This window comes from Podarcis erhardii (assembly GCF_964252035.2).
Source record: "Podarcis erhardii genome assembly, chromosome: 1".
Classification (NCBI taxonomy): Eukaryota; Metazoa; Chordata; class Lepidosauria; order Squamata; family Lacertidae; genus Podarcis; species Podarcis erhardii.
In genome coordinates this window covers 12,622,617-12,636,493 of record NC_138497.1, presented here as the reverse complement: position 1 = coordinate 12,636,493, position 13,877 = coordinate 12,622,617, and the positions used below count along the sequence as shown (strand labels likewise).

Genomic DNA, 13,877 nt, shown 5'->3' with positions numbered 1-13,877 from the left:
TCAAGCATTTTTACTTGCCATTCCTCTTTTGATGGAGTTCTATCTCCTTTCCATCCCCTGGCAATCAGAATCCTCGCTGCCGTTGTTGCATGCAAAAACATCCTTATTTTCTCCCTTGGGATATCTGGTGCCATTATGCCTAATAGGAAAGCTTCCGGTTTTTTATTCGACGTCATTTTGAACAGTTTTTTAAAATTCATTGTATATAAGTTCTCAGAGGCTCTTTATTTTTTTGCAACCCCACCACATGTGATCTTTTTGGACTCTCCACCCTATCAGTTTCTGCACTTTGAGGTTTTCCCCAGACCTGATACTACCCCCAGCCCCTTGTTTGAGGGTGGCGCCATTAGGGACACATACTTGGAACGTGAGTTCAATATTGGTATAGGGCAGGGATGTCCAACAGGTCGATCGTGGGCTCCTTTTCCTTTGCTTTTGCCTAGGAGCGCCCGGCCCCGGTCCATCTCCCCTCCCTGCATTTTCTCCTGATCTCTGGAACAGAAGATGGGAGTTTCTGCTGTGAGGCAGATTCCAATAAAATGGGGCATAAAATGGAGCACTGCCCCTCTCTAAAAAAAAAGCTCAACAACTTTTTGACCTGAACCCCAATAAAAGGGGGGTAGATCACTTCCAGTTTTTAACTCTGTGAGTAGATCGCAGTCTCCTGGAAGTTGGCCACCCCTGGTTTAGGGGGTTGTATGGGGTGTTATGGGAGGGGTAGTACCTCTGGTGGGAGACACATCATGCTCCTTCTGGAGTACAGTCATAGTAAAGGTAAAGGGACCCCTGACCATTAGGTCCAGTCATGGCTTACTCTGGGGTTGTGGCGCTCATCTCGCTTTCTTGGCCGAAGGAGCCGGTGTACAGCTTCTGGGTCATGTGGTGAACCAGAGCAGCACACGGAAATGCCGTTTACCTTTCTGCCCGAGCGGTACCTATTTATCTACTGGCACTTTGACGTGCTTTCAAACTGCTCGGTTGGCAGGAGCAGGGACTGAGCAATGGGAGCTCACCTCGTCGCAGGGATTCAAACTGCCGACTTTCTGATCGGCAAGCCCTAGGCTCTGTGGTTTAACCCACAGCGCCACCATACCTTGGGTTAAATATGCTTCAGGTTGAGCATTTTCAGGTTACGCTCCACAGCGACCCGGAAGTAATGGAACAAGTTACTTCCGGGTTTCGCCACTCGCCCATGCGCAGATGCTCAAAATGATGTCACACACATGCGCAGAAATGGCGAAGCGCGACCCCCGCGCGCACAGATGTGCCGTCGCGGGTTGTGTTCTACTCAGGATGCGAATAGGGCTCTGGAATGGATCCCATTCGCATCCAGACTGTAGTTTGTCCACCTTTGGTCCCCATCCAGGGGCGTCTTACCCATAGAGGCTAGTGGCGCGGGGTGCCAGGGCGCCAAGTTCTGGAGGGCACCAGGGAAGAGGCGGAGGCCAGACATGGCGCCTCCTGGCATCAGCTCGCTGCTCTCGCCCACCTCTGCCATGCCTCACCAAAGCAGCGCCGTGCCCGGAGCTTCCGTCTGCTGTGGCCACCGTGGCACGAAGCGGCCAGCCGAGCCGGGAGGCACCACGTCCAACCTCCACCTCTTCCCCACTGGAGGAGCCGCCCTCCAGCTACTGCCCACCTCCTCCAGCCCCACCAGCAGTACCGTCTCCCCTAAAAAATTATGGGAAAGGGATGGGGGCATCGGAGGGAGCTTTGCACCATGGCGCCGGATATGCTTAAGACGGCCTTGTCCCCACCCTGCGCTCAGCTCTCCCTTGTGGCTCCTAGAAGTTGTCAGTGTGCGACAGAGGTCACACCCTGGGGTCGTCTTCAACTGACCAACTAAGCCAAGTGAGGGTGGCTAATGTGTCTCAAACTCTTGGTGAGTTAGGGACTTCCTCTGCGTGCAAAGACAGGCTCCAGGGGATTGAACAAACGAGACCAATAGTGGGTCCAACGGTCAAGAAGGTGGTTTCTGCACGTGCTGTAGAGGGAAGTGAGGGGCAGGTGGGGCTCATCAACCTGGGAAGGTTGCCTGCCTAGGAGAAGGAAAACCCTGGTCCTAAAACTCTGCTGCCTTGGGAGAAGAAAAGGCTAAAACCTACACAAATCCAGAGTGACGTTCCTAAGACTGTTGGGTGGCACCTTGTACGTCCCTTCTGGCAACTCCTGCAGCCAAGCTGGCGCCAAACGTATTGCCCTGCTTTCCTTTGGACCACATCAGCGAGGTCGAGAGGGGGGTCTTGTTGGCTGGGCAGCCCAGGACCCTCCATACACACATACTACCCGGACTTGCACCCCAGGGAGGTCACTTGGGTGCTGCTAATGCAGCAGTTTGACTTTAGGGAAGCTTTTAATGTTTAATAGGTTATTGTATTTTATTTTTTCGTTGGAAGCCGCCCAGAGTGGCTGGGGAAACCCAGCCAAATGGGGGGGTATAAATAATAAATTATTATTATTATTATTTAACACCCCCCCCCCAAGAGGCGCGCTCCATTGTCTCTCGAGACAGACAGATTCCAGCAACAATTGGTGTATGGGTAGAATTTCTCTTGGAATCTGGTTTCTAGTCCAGTTGTCTGGACTTCAAGGTGGTTAAATACTTTCATTTTTAATTGCACAAAGTAAATGTTGTTTCTTTCTATTTTTGTTGAAATTGCATTAAAAAAACACCTTTAAACATAGCAGCTGTTTTATTTCTTTTCTCTTTGTCCAGTGCCTCACTGCTTAAAGGGGTTTTTTTTGCAATATCTCACGGTAGTTGTAGTAGTAGTACTTAAAAAAAAAAAAGCTGCCTTAAATAGAGATCTGAGTTTTGGGAAAACACGGCCTGTGATCAAGAACACTGAGAGTAAAGATTACTTTTCAGTGTTAGGAAAGGACCGTGGGGAGAACGCCATCTCTTTCAAGTCAAGCATCGCAATTAGGGGATGAAATAGGTGACTTATTGCATTTATTATTATGGGCTTTGATGCTGTGTGGGGGAAAATGCGCACACAGCTTTCCTCTCTGCTTGGAAAGTGAATCTCTAGAAGCTCTGAACAGTTTTAGGACAAGTTGTGATTGCTGTGATTTGTGAATCCCAAAGTCATTTTTAGTCTTATTTATTTATTACTCTGAAGTAGTTAAATAAATATATATATATGTTAAGGGGAGGGGGATGTTGAAATGGGTCTGCATTCCGAAAACTTGGGGAGTTGTCAACATATCTTTGTTTTTCTCACTGCTTTAGAAGTCCTCCATCTCCCCAATCTCATAATTGTTAATATAAGAAACGAAACAGGCATCAAATTATGCAGCAGCTGCAGAAGAAAAGCTAACTGCAGGTGTATTTGCAACTTGCAGAAGAAGTCCATGAAAGCTTATCCCATTATAAAAACTGGTTGGCCTTTTAATGTGCCGCAAGATTCTTCCTTGTGCTGTACCTGCCTTTGTAATATTATTATTATTATTATTATTATTATTATTATTATTATTATTACTACTACTACTACTACTACTACTATTACTACGGCTTCCAACAAAATATTAAAATACAGTAATGCATCAAAAATGCTTTCTAGCAAAATGCTCTGTGACTGTGTGGAGGGAGGCCCCCTGTGGGTCACACTGCGTCATTGCACACAACTGCAGGTTTCCTGTTGGCATGAGCAGAGTCACTCAGTGTGCTAGGTAAGCTTGGGGGACATGTTTCCTGCAATTCCCTGCTGCATTTGGGGATATAGCTTAAGGTTACCAGATGTCCCTGTTTCCCAGGGACAGTCCCCGGATTTACAAATCAGTCCCCATAAGAAATTCTATCATTCCTACTGAAGTTGAAAAGTGTCCCTGGATTCATTGGGAAAAAATCTGGTAACCTTAATATAGCTCTCGCCCCAAAACAACAGGATAAGAGAACTAAAGGATAATTTAATTATTAAGTTGAGGATAATTTAATTATTAAGTTACGTGGCGTAGTCTGGGTTCACCGTCAAGTTGGTGGTGTTTGTTTTCCTTTCTTAGTAGATTTATATTCTGCTTTTCAACACAGGGCAGCTGGTTTGCATCCACCGTTAGCCCCTGTGTAGGGTGGACTATTTGAAATTTCTGCATGTGGCTAACTTGGTATCATTTCACAGGTCTACTCAGAATTGAACTTTGGTTGGTGCAACACACGCTGTTCACCTGCAGCAAGCCTTTTGGCTTCAGCGAAGTATTTATTTATTTCACTGGGCATTTTAAATTAGATTATCTGATTTCCATAGTTCATTTTAACCAGTTTTATCACACGAGTCTCCATTGCAACCTCATCCTTATGCACTGCTTAAAAACTGTGGTGCCAAGTGGTGTAGAAAAGGTTGAAACGAATACAATTATCCACATTTACCGGGCGCTGTTTTGTTTTTCTTCACATCAACCTTTCCAGGGGAGTACATTAAAACATGGAGGCCAAGGTATTTCCTGTTGAAAAATGATGGAACGTTCATCGGCTACAAGGAGCGGCCGCAAGATGTGGACCAGAGAGAATCCCCCTTAAATAACTTTTCTGTGGCTCGTGAGTATTTTCTCTCAACAACCATCCTTTTAGTGTTTCATGCTTGCTTAACTAAAACTTATTTGAAGCATAATTTATCTGATTCAATGGCCTGTGGGGTTTGTTGCAGACTTGGTTCCATGGGCATATTTAATTTATTTAGTTATACAGTCGTACCTTGGATCCCGAATGCCTTGTGAGTCGAACGTTTTGGCTCCCAAACGCCGCAAACACGGAAGTGAGTGTTCCAGTTTGCAAATGTTCTTTGGAACCCGAACATCTGACGTGGCTTTTGAGTGGCTGCAGGAGTTTCCTGCAGCCAATCAGAAGCCGTGCCTTGGTTTCTGAATGTTTTGGAAGTCTAACGGACTTCCGGGATGAATTATGTTCAACTTCCAAGGTACCTACCACTGTATTTGTCACCCCACATATTGGGACTGTGTTATCTCTCAGTTTCTGCTTTGAGGGTTGTTGTTGTTTCACAATCAAGTGGTATATAAATTTTATGAATTATTATTTTTAATTTCTTTTTTAAAAACAAAACAAAAAATGCACACCGATGAGCAAGGGCTTCTTTCCAGCTGACAAACCAAAAGGTCAAGAGAGACATAACAAAACTCCTTCCAGACGACCTGTTGAAAAATAAAATCTGATTTAAAAAATCCACAAGGCCACTCATTGATCGTAGGACCAGGAATCATATGACTGTCAATCTCTTCGTTTCGCTGCAACAAAACCTGCCTTTTATTTCAGTCCCCTACATGGAATTCCTGGTCGCCTATATGGCTTTTCTGGTAGCTATAGGTGACCAGGTATTTCATGCATGTGTATGAACTGGCCAGTGGCAGAGAAATGGAGCACTGTGCGCTCATCATAGAAACCAAACAGGCTGCTAGAAAGGGTGTCGTCTTGTCCCCAGTGCTGCTTAAGATCCATATGAAGTCACTGTCCTGCTCTTGATGCAGGCCATCCATCAGGGCAACCCAAACTGCACCTGAACCCAGAAGGAAATATAATTAATAAAGCAGCGTGGCTGGTAGTCCTGGGATTTTGCCCATTATTTTGTGCTTCTGAAAGCAGCCTGGTGTCCCAGCTGCCTTCTCTATATCACTCTTGCATCTCCTCCAGTTGCCTTAGAAAACCCTCTAGTGACAAACAGGAGAGTGAAGGATCCTTTCTCGCTGCTAATAATAATAATAATAATAATAATAATAATAATAATAATATATTTATATCCCGCTCTCCCCAGCTGAAGCCAGGCTCAGAGCAGCTAACAACAGTAAAAGTAACACAATTTACATAAAATCAAAATCAATTAATTAAAATACATTCTGATCTCAGTGTCATCAAAGGGGGAGCCAGTTTGCCACCTCCACTGCACGAAAAGTTTCTCTCTATCTCTCCTCCTTTCATTTTAAGTGTTTGGAGGCAGAGTAAATATTTTGACATTCTAGGAAGTCGCTTGTATAATGCCTGGTGCCTGTTACCCTCACAACAACAATTTGCATATGAATGCCCGGTTGTCTGTTCACATCAGCAACACTTTGCACCGTCCAACCTACCCTTCAAAGATCCAACCAACACAAACAAGTCATAGTTTTAACATTTAACTCCTTTCCATGGGGAAATGGCAGGTAGGAATAGGGGTGGGTTTGGGTTGGTGTTTTTTTTGTTTTTTGTTTCTGGTTTTTTTTCTTCAGAATAGGCAATTATGGACCAAACTGGTCCCTTAAGAAAAGCGGCGTAAATTTGTATCTAGATGTACTGAAAAAAACACCACCATCATCATCATAATTAATTATGTATATGCTGCCCTTCTGACTGGGGTGCCTCAGCCACTCTGTGCGGCTTCCAGCAAATAGGAAAAGCATAATAAAACATCAAACATTAAAAACTACCCTATACAGGCTTTTTTCAAATGTCTTCTAAAAGGCAGATAGTTGTTTATTTCCTTGACATCTGATAGGAGGGCATTCCACAGGGCGGGCGCCACTACCAAGAAGGCCCTCTGCCTGGTTCCCTGCAACCTCACTTCTCGCAGGGAGGGAACCGCCAGAAGGCCCTCGGCGCTGGACCTCAGTGTCTGGGCTGAACGATGGGGGTGGAGATGCTCCTTCATGTATACAGGGCCGAGGCCATTTGGGGCTTTAAAGGTCAGCACCAACACTTTGAATTGCGCTTGCAAACGTAACACAACTGCACTGCAAAGAGCTTGCTGGGAACAAGAATCCTGGCATCAGTATACGCCATCCTTAGCGGCTGTTGGCGTTCAAGTAGTTGGTGCATTGAAACAGTCCCCTTCTCGTCCTGGTGTCCCAAGCTGTGTCCCTGGTGTCCTGGTATCCCAAGCTGTAGCCTTACCTGGCAACTTCAGCCGGAAGCTGCTAGCTATTTAAAAATAAAATCCCACCATGTCTCGGAATGCCCGATGTAGCATCATCCCAGGAACATTGATCAGGGCCAAGGGCCCAAATAATCCAGAATCCTGTTCTCACTGTGGCCAACTGGATTCCAATGTGCAGCCCAGGAGAAGGTTCATTTGGTGTCTTAACGCAGGCCTGTCCTAATTCACACTTCCAGAAGCAACACAGCCATCCTTCGGAATCTCTAGTGCAGTGCAAGTTTCCTTACTGCCAGTGCGCTTAAGATGTTTAATTGGGTGGGGTTAGGCTGTAGTTCAGGAAGCACAACGAAGTGGCATAATTCCACCCCCTCCCCTTTTTTTCTTTTAAAGTACCGTGCAAGTTTTCAAACGAAGCTTTCTCCCCTTCTTGATGCGTTCTGTAATGATTGAGCAGGGTAATTAGACAGCATATTGTTCACTAAACAAAACATTTCTGCGTGACATACTTGAATTATAGTGGTTATTAACTGACAAATCTCTATTATTCATCTTGCTGTGTGCTTTTAAGGACTGCTGGATCAGCAAGCTTAGCAAATATCTACGGGGCAGCGCTGATTTAGAGGAAACGTGTCGATTCTAAATGGCCTCATTCCTTTCCTTGTATCGAAAAGCAATAATAGGGTGTCATACTTGCGGTCAGAATAATTTCGACTGCTGCCGCATTTTCCTCCTCCTGTCTTGCTCTCCACACTTTTGCCAGCGCATGTTTTAGTCCAAGCTGGGATCGGCAGTGGCTGATTAATCTTGGCTTTTGTGTCTTACCCCCCCCCCCCCGCCAAATGCCAAATACCAGGGGGTGGGAGTGCCTAGTGTCTTGTCTCCACAGTTGCCTTTGCTAGCTCTGGCGCTCTTCAGATATTTTGGACTACAGCTGTTCTGCCTGTGGCTGATGGGAGTTGTAGTCTAAACCAGAGCTGCCGAACGCTGCCCTAGCAGGTGCCATCTGTCTTTGCACCTGGGAAAATGGCCGCCTCGTTTCTCCATCAAGCCAAGGAAGAAAACAAACGCAAGGGATTGGTTGGTGGCAGAATTCTCCCAAGCCCTGATTGGGCAGTAGTAGACTTGGGGCATTGAGAACCCCAAGCTGGCTGTAAATGGACCGACATTCTAAGCAGAGGTTTTCAACCTTTTTGAGTCCACAGCTCCCTTGACCAACTACATCCTTCCTGTGGGGCTCAGGAGCCCAGTTATGCCACCCCTTGCCTACAGAGCTGGCAACCTTTCACCCCTTTTCGAATACTCCCTTGTGGGGTGTTCCTTCAGCCTCCCCTCCTTTCCCCTCTCCTTGAGAGTCCTCCGGGCAGCTGCTGCTGCCGCCCCTGATCTCTGAGCTGTCCCCCCTGCCCCAAGGAGAGCTGCTTCCCAGAGGCACCATTCACCTGCAGAGCTTGTAGCCAGGGCTGCTGCAACAAACAGCTGTGCAAGCCTTTGGGAGGCAGAGATACGAGAGGGCAGCAGAGGAGGGAGGGAAGGAAAGAGGGACAGAGGCCAGTGTTTCCCACGGCACCCCTGACCATCATTCAAGGCAGCCCAGGGTGGCACGGCACTCTGGTTGAAAACCACTGGTCCAGAGTCAAGAAAACCCTGGAAGGAGATTTGTATGCATCCCTGTTGAGTGGGTGAGGTGACACCCACGACTGCAGACTTGTGATGACCAGTGCTTTTTCCCAAGAAAAATAAGTGCCGGAACTCACCATGAGGTTGTTACAGTAAGTCGCTGAGGCAGCCCTGAACAGATGCTGGTGCCCCTGGTTCTGGTGCAGGTCAGTTAAATGCAATGCTATTTTTCTAAGAAAAAAAGTGCCAGAACTCACTAGGAACACCTCCCTTATTCTCTTATAATGGCGCCCACCTAAGAGGTGCTGGTTCTGACACGCTGAAAAAAAGCACAGGTGATAACAAGCGCCTCTGGCTCTTCCTGCATTTCCAGTTTTTAACACTCCCAGATTTAGCAGAATTAGGACATTTGTGTGCTGATCTCACTAAAGCGCGCCTTTCATTCTTCATTACTCATTTAATGCACTTTAAAAACCTAATTGCACTCCCTTTAGTAGGACGCCATGTAACCTTGGTGTGCCGTGAATGAAAAACTAGATGATCTTGCCATTAAAAAAAAGTACTTGTTGAGAAGCTTCACAATTTCAGCAGCAAATGAGGCATGAACTTATACGGTCCAAAATGCAGCATCTAAAGGAGGATGAAAGGGCGGAGGGTGGGTTGTGGAGAAAACTCAGCCAATGGCAATAAATATTTAATCTAGCTGTAAGTGTGCAAATTAAAAGCTTTTAGTTTTAAAAGCAGGCGTGCTCTTTAAGTTGCCACACTAATAGAACCACCCTTGGCCAGAGTATGCGCATGGCACATATCCAAAGAGCTAGTGGTTTGCAAGTTGAGTGAGTTATATTCTCTTGATAGTGGATTTGTGTTCATATCTTCATGAATACTCTGAGGTTTCAAGCACCCTGTGTAAGCAAGAGTGCTTTGCTGGAGCAAAAGTCAATTCAGCGTGTGGTATTAAAATGAAATGGGTGGGGGAATTGTTTAGTTTTTTTAAACAACAACAACAACAACAAATCTCTTGTTGGCTGCCAGTGACATAGGCACAATGCACAACTTGGAGATCTCACACTTTTTTTAAAAAAATCACCGCACACTACAAGAGGGAGAGTAGGGAACTTCAGAAATGTTTTAAAACCTGCTTTTGGGGGCCGCTCTCTCACAAAGGGGGATGCAAGAAAAATGAATGGCACAAAAGACAACTCAAGGGCCACGTTCTCGGCTGGGCAGCCTTCCAAAGGCCACACACCAAGGGTATGTGTGAAAGTGCCTGGGCAGTGCCTGGCCGAAATGTCAGACGCCGGGTGGGTGGCTTTGAAAAAAGTCTCCATTGGAGGTAGACATTTTTAAGGGTTGATGTTTTATTATGTTTTTATATGTGCTGGAAGCCACCCAGAGGGGCTGGGGAAACCCAGCCAGATGTGCAGGGTATAAATAATAAAATTATTGTTAATTTAATGAATAACATAATTTTTTGTATCCCTGCCTCCTGGTGGGTAGACCCAGGATAAATTGTGCCAGCTCATTTTATGCAAATCGCAGAATCCAGTTTTTCTTGGTGCAGAATTTCAGTTTTGTGAGCACAGAATTCTTTTTTTTGTGGTGGTGGAGGTTAAAGCATGGCACGCAAACAGGCGTTAAATCTTCGCAGAAATCTGGGGCACTTCCTCTGCGCCGTGCTAAACTTTTGTCCTGCAGATTGCGGAAAACGCACGACACCAGCCAAACTTAATCTTTGGCTGGGCAGAATTTCTAGCGGCCGTATTCTGCACTGTGAAGAGTGCAGCTCCTTGAAGGCATCCTATCCACCCGGCTGTTCTGTTTGCTCTTCTCAGCCGGCGGCTGCCCCTCTCCCGAAGAGCTACTTGCGGAGATTTCCACGCCTGATTAATCACAACAGTTTGTTAGATAAGAATAAAGACAAATGATTATTTAAACCTGCTTACGTACCATGACTTCCCTCCCTCGATCTGTGCTAGAGTGCCAGTTGATGAAGACGGAGAGACCCAAACCAAACACATTCATCATCCGGTGCCTACAGTGGACTACAGTAATTGAAAGAACGTTTCATGTGGAGACTCCGGAGGAGCGGTATGTCTCGTTCAGACTTAAATACAAAGGCAACTTGCAAAAAAGCAGATGTAAACGTTCAGCGTTATTAAGAGCGCGCCTTCTTCTCCAGAGCTTTGCTTTGTTTATGACGAGCTCTGGTGCTGTGGGTTTTAAGAGTCTCATTTCCCACTTGGGTGGGGGTGGATTAGAGGTTCTTGCAGAAGGAACTGATTGGGGGGGGGTGTACACACATGCACACAAATTTGGAGATGAACTGGGGAAGGAATCCAGAAATGCTCTCCCCTCCAGGCCTATCTCTTTGGCTCCCTCAGAAGGTGGTGGCCTCTCCTTCCTTGGAGGTTTTTAAACAGAGGTTGGATGGCCACCTGTCGTGGGCACTTGAGCTATTTATTATTATTACTATATACAGTGGTACCTCGGGTTAAGAATCTAATTCGTTCTGGAGGTCCGTTCTTAACCTGAAACTGTTCTTAACCTGAGGTATCACTTTAGCTAACAGGGCCTCCCGCTGCCGCCGCACCGCTGGCGTGCAATTTCTGTTCACATCCTGAGGTAAAGTTCTTTACTCAAGGTAATATTTCGGGGTTAGCAGAGTCTGTAACCTGAAGCGTCGGTAACCTGAAGCGTCTGTAACCCGAGGTACCACTGTATTAAATTTTTATACCGCCCAATACTCGTAGATATTGGAGCGGTTCACAACGTTAACGCTTCAATATAAAAAGCACAGGATCCATGCTAAAATTAAGAACAGAAGCAAACCAATGACCCCCTCTTCCACAACACATTTAAAAGGGCATCGGACGTTCACGAGCCAAAGGCCTGGCTAAAGAGGAACGTTTTCACCTGGCACCTAAAGGAATAGAATGAAGGCACCAGCTGAGCCTTCCTGGGGAGAGCATTCCACAAACGGGGAGCCATAGATGATATCCCTGCATGGAGGGGGGTTGGACTAGATAACCCACAGGGGCCCCTTCTAATTCTGCAGTTCTCTGATTCTATCAGGTAATGGGCAGGTGGGAGCACTTCTTCAAATTCTCCCCATCTGTACCTCTGCAGAGGTTTGAAGGAGAAATGCAGAGAAGAGAGCAAGATGCCTTTCATTTCATTTCATTTTTAGTTTATTTTACAACACATATACACTTATAAAAGTGTTATAAGTTATATAATTATTTATATAAAAATAATAATGTCCAATAAAAAACAAACAAAAAAACCCACAACAGAACAAAAAAGGGAAAAAAACTTAATAACATATGGAAACTTAAGCAAAACAACTCGACCACGAAATATATATATAATGGTACCTCGGGTTACATACGCTTCAGGTTACATGCGCTTCAAGTTACAGACTCCGCTAACCCAAAAATAGTGCTTCAGGTTAAGAACTTTGCTTCAGGATGAGAACAGAAATCGTGCTCCAGCGGCGCGGCGGCAGCAGGAGGCCCCATTAGCTAAAGTGGTGCTTCAGGTTAAGAACAGTTTCAGGTTAAGAACAGACCTCCAGAACAAATTAAGTTCTTAACCCGAGGTACCACTGTACCGTATTTCAAGTCTTCTTTTATTCCAATTGACTTCCCTCATCCTCAACATAGTTCTCTTCAATTTTTGGTAAACTGTCTCCTTTTTAGTTTTTTATTATCCCTTATACTTTCTGTTTTTAACTTAAGTACCACAAATTATTTCAAAGCCTTGAATAAGGGGTCTCCCACCCCCCCACCCCCATTGTCTGATAGATGGGTGGGAGAGTCTGTGTGGTATAATGGCTAGAATGTTGGACTATGACTTGGGAGCGCAGGGTTCAAATTCCCACTCAGCCGCGAAACTCAATGGGTGACCCTGGGCCAGTCACCATCTCTTCACCTAACCTCTGTTGTGATGCGTCCAAGGGAATGGGGGCAATTGGCACACCCCCAGCTGGCTCCAGCCCACCGGCCGGCAGCCGGTCAAACTCCAGTCCTCGGTTCTGCATCAAAAGTACGACTCAGAGCTTTCAGAAGCTGAGCACGCAAGCCAGCAGAGATAACAAACTCTTTGCGACAGAAGGCCGGAGAGAGGCATATGTAAAGCATATTTACAAGCAGTTTATTCGGCATAGATCAGGACAAAGAAAACATGTCTGCTCTCTTTCATGTCCAAGAGAGGAAGCATAAGCAAAAGCTATACACTAACAGAAGTTCCCAGCAAGCTGTGCTGGAATGTAAACAGACATGTGACATACAACAGCTCCACACATCTGTTTAGGTGAAACCGAACATCAATAGCCTAACAACCTCTACCTCACAGGTTTCTTGGGAGGATGAAATTGGAAGGGGGAGAACCATGTATATATACCACTTTGAGATCCTTGGAAGAAAAAAGATGATATATAAATGTGATAAATAAAGGAATAGCCAGGAGCTTTAAGTTCTATCCTTACCTGCCTCATTCCTGACATCATGTCAGGAATGAGGACATGAAAACTGCCCCAACTAGGGAGAACTGGGGAACCCCAGTGTAGATCTAAGCCAGGTGTGGGAACCATTGGCCCACCAGATGTTGCCGAACTGCGGGTTCATGAGTTTATGTTTATGCCAGCATTCTTTTCCAAAATACCTGGAACCCACCTGTGTTTTAGCAGCTTTTTAAGCAGTGATGGGATATGCTTGTGGTGGGCAGGAATCTCAATCGTGACTGCTTGTTCGTTTAGGGATGAATGGACAAAAGCCATCCAAACCGTAGCAGACAGCCTTAAGAAACAAGAAGAGGAAATAATGGATTTTCGATCTGGTTCGCCCAGTGATAATTCAGGCGCCGAAGAAATGGAAATTTCTATGACAAAGCCAAAACACAAAGTAGTAAGTATTGGGGTTTTCTCGCCCAAGCATTAACATTCCCTATGGCCTGTGTTGCTACAGAGCCAGAGGTAGCCAAATGTTGCTGGACTCCCAACTCTCATCATCCCTGGCTAGCATGGCCTAGTGGTCAGGAAACAACTGAAGAAAAGACCCATTCTCTTATGGAGGGGACACAGGTCGGTTCATATGAGAAGGCAGACCTTGAGTTATTGCAGTCCTGAGCAGTTTAGGGATTTTTATAGGTCAAAACCAGCACTTTGAATTGGGCCTGGAAACTAGTCAGCAGCCAGTGTAGTCAGGCCAGGATCGGTGTACAGTGGTGCCCCGCAAGACGAATGCCTCGCAAGACGAAAAACCCGCTAGACGAAAGGGTTTTCCGTTTTGGAGGTGCTTCGCAAGACGAATTTCCCTATGGACTTGCTTCGCAAGACGAAAATGTCCTGCGAGTTTTTCCGACTTTTTTTCTAAGCCGCTTATCCGCTAAGCCGCTAATAGC

At 45.9% G+C, this 13,877-nt stretch overlaps 1 protein-coding gene across 1 annotated transcript in view; it reads left to right on the top strand.

The window, feature by feature from the left end:
- Nucleotides 1-13,877, top strand: part of AKT1 (AKT serine/threonine kinase 1) — a 120,226-nt gene that overhangs the window by 79,046 nt on the left and 27,303 nt on the right. Inside the window, exons 3-5 of the mRNA XM_081863148.1 lie at nucleotides 4,406-4,534; nucleotides 10,454-10,565; nucleotides 13,234-13,381. Of these exons, the coding sequence (XP_081719274.1) occupies nucleotides 4,406-4,534; nucleotides 10,454-10,565; nucleotides 13,234-13,381 (389 nt within the window). The remainder of the gene's footprint in view (nucleotides 1-4,405; nucleotides 4,535-10,453; nucleotides 10,566-13,233; nucleotides 13,382-13,877) is intronic.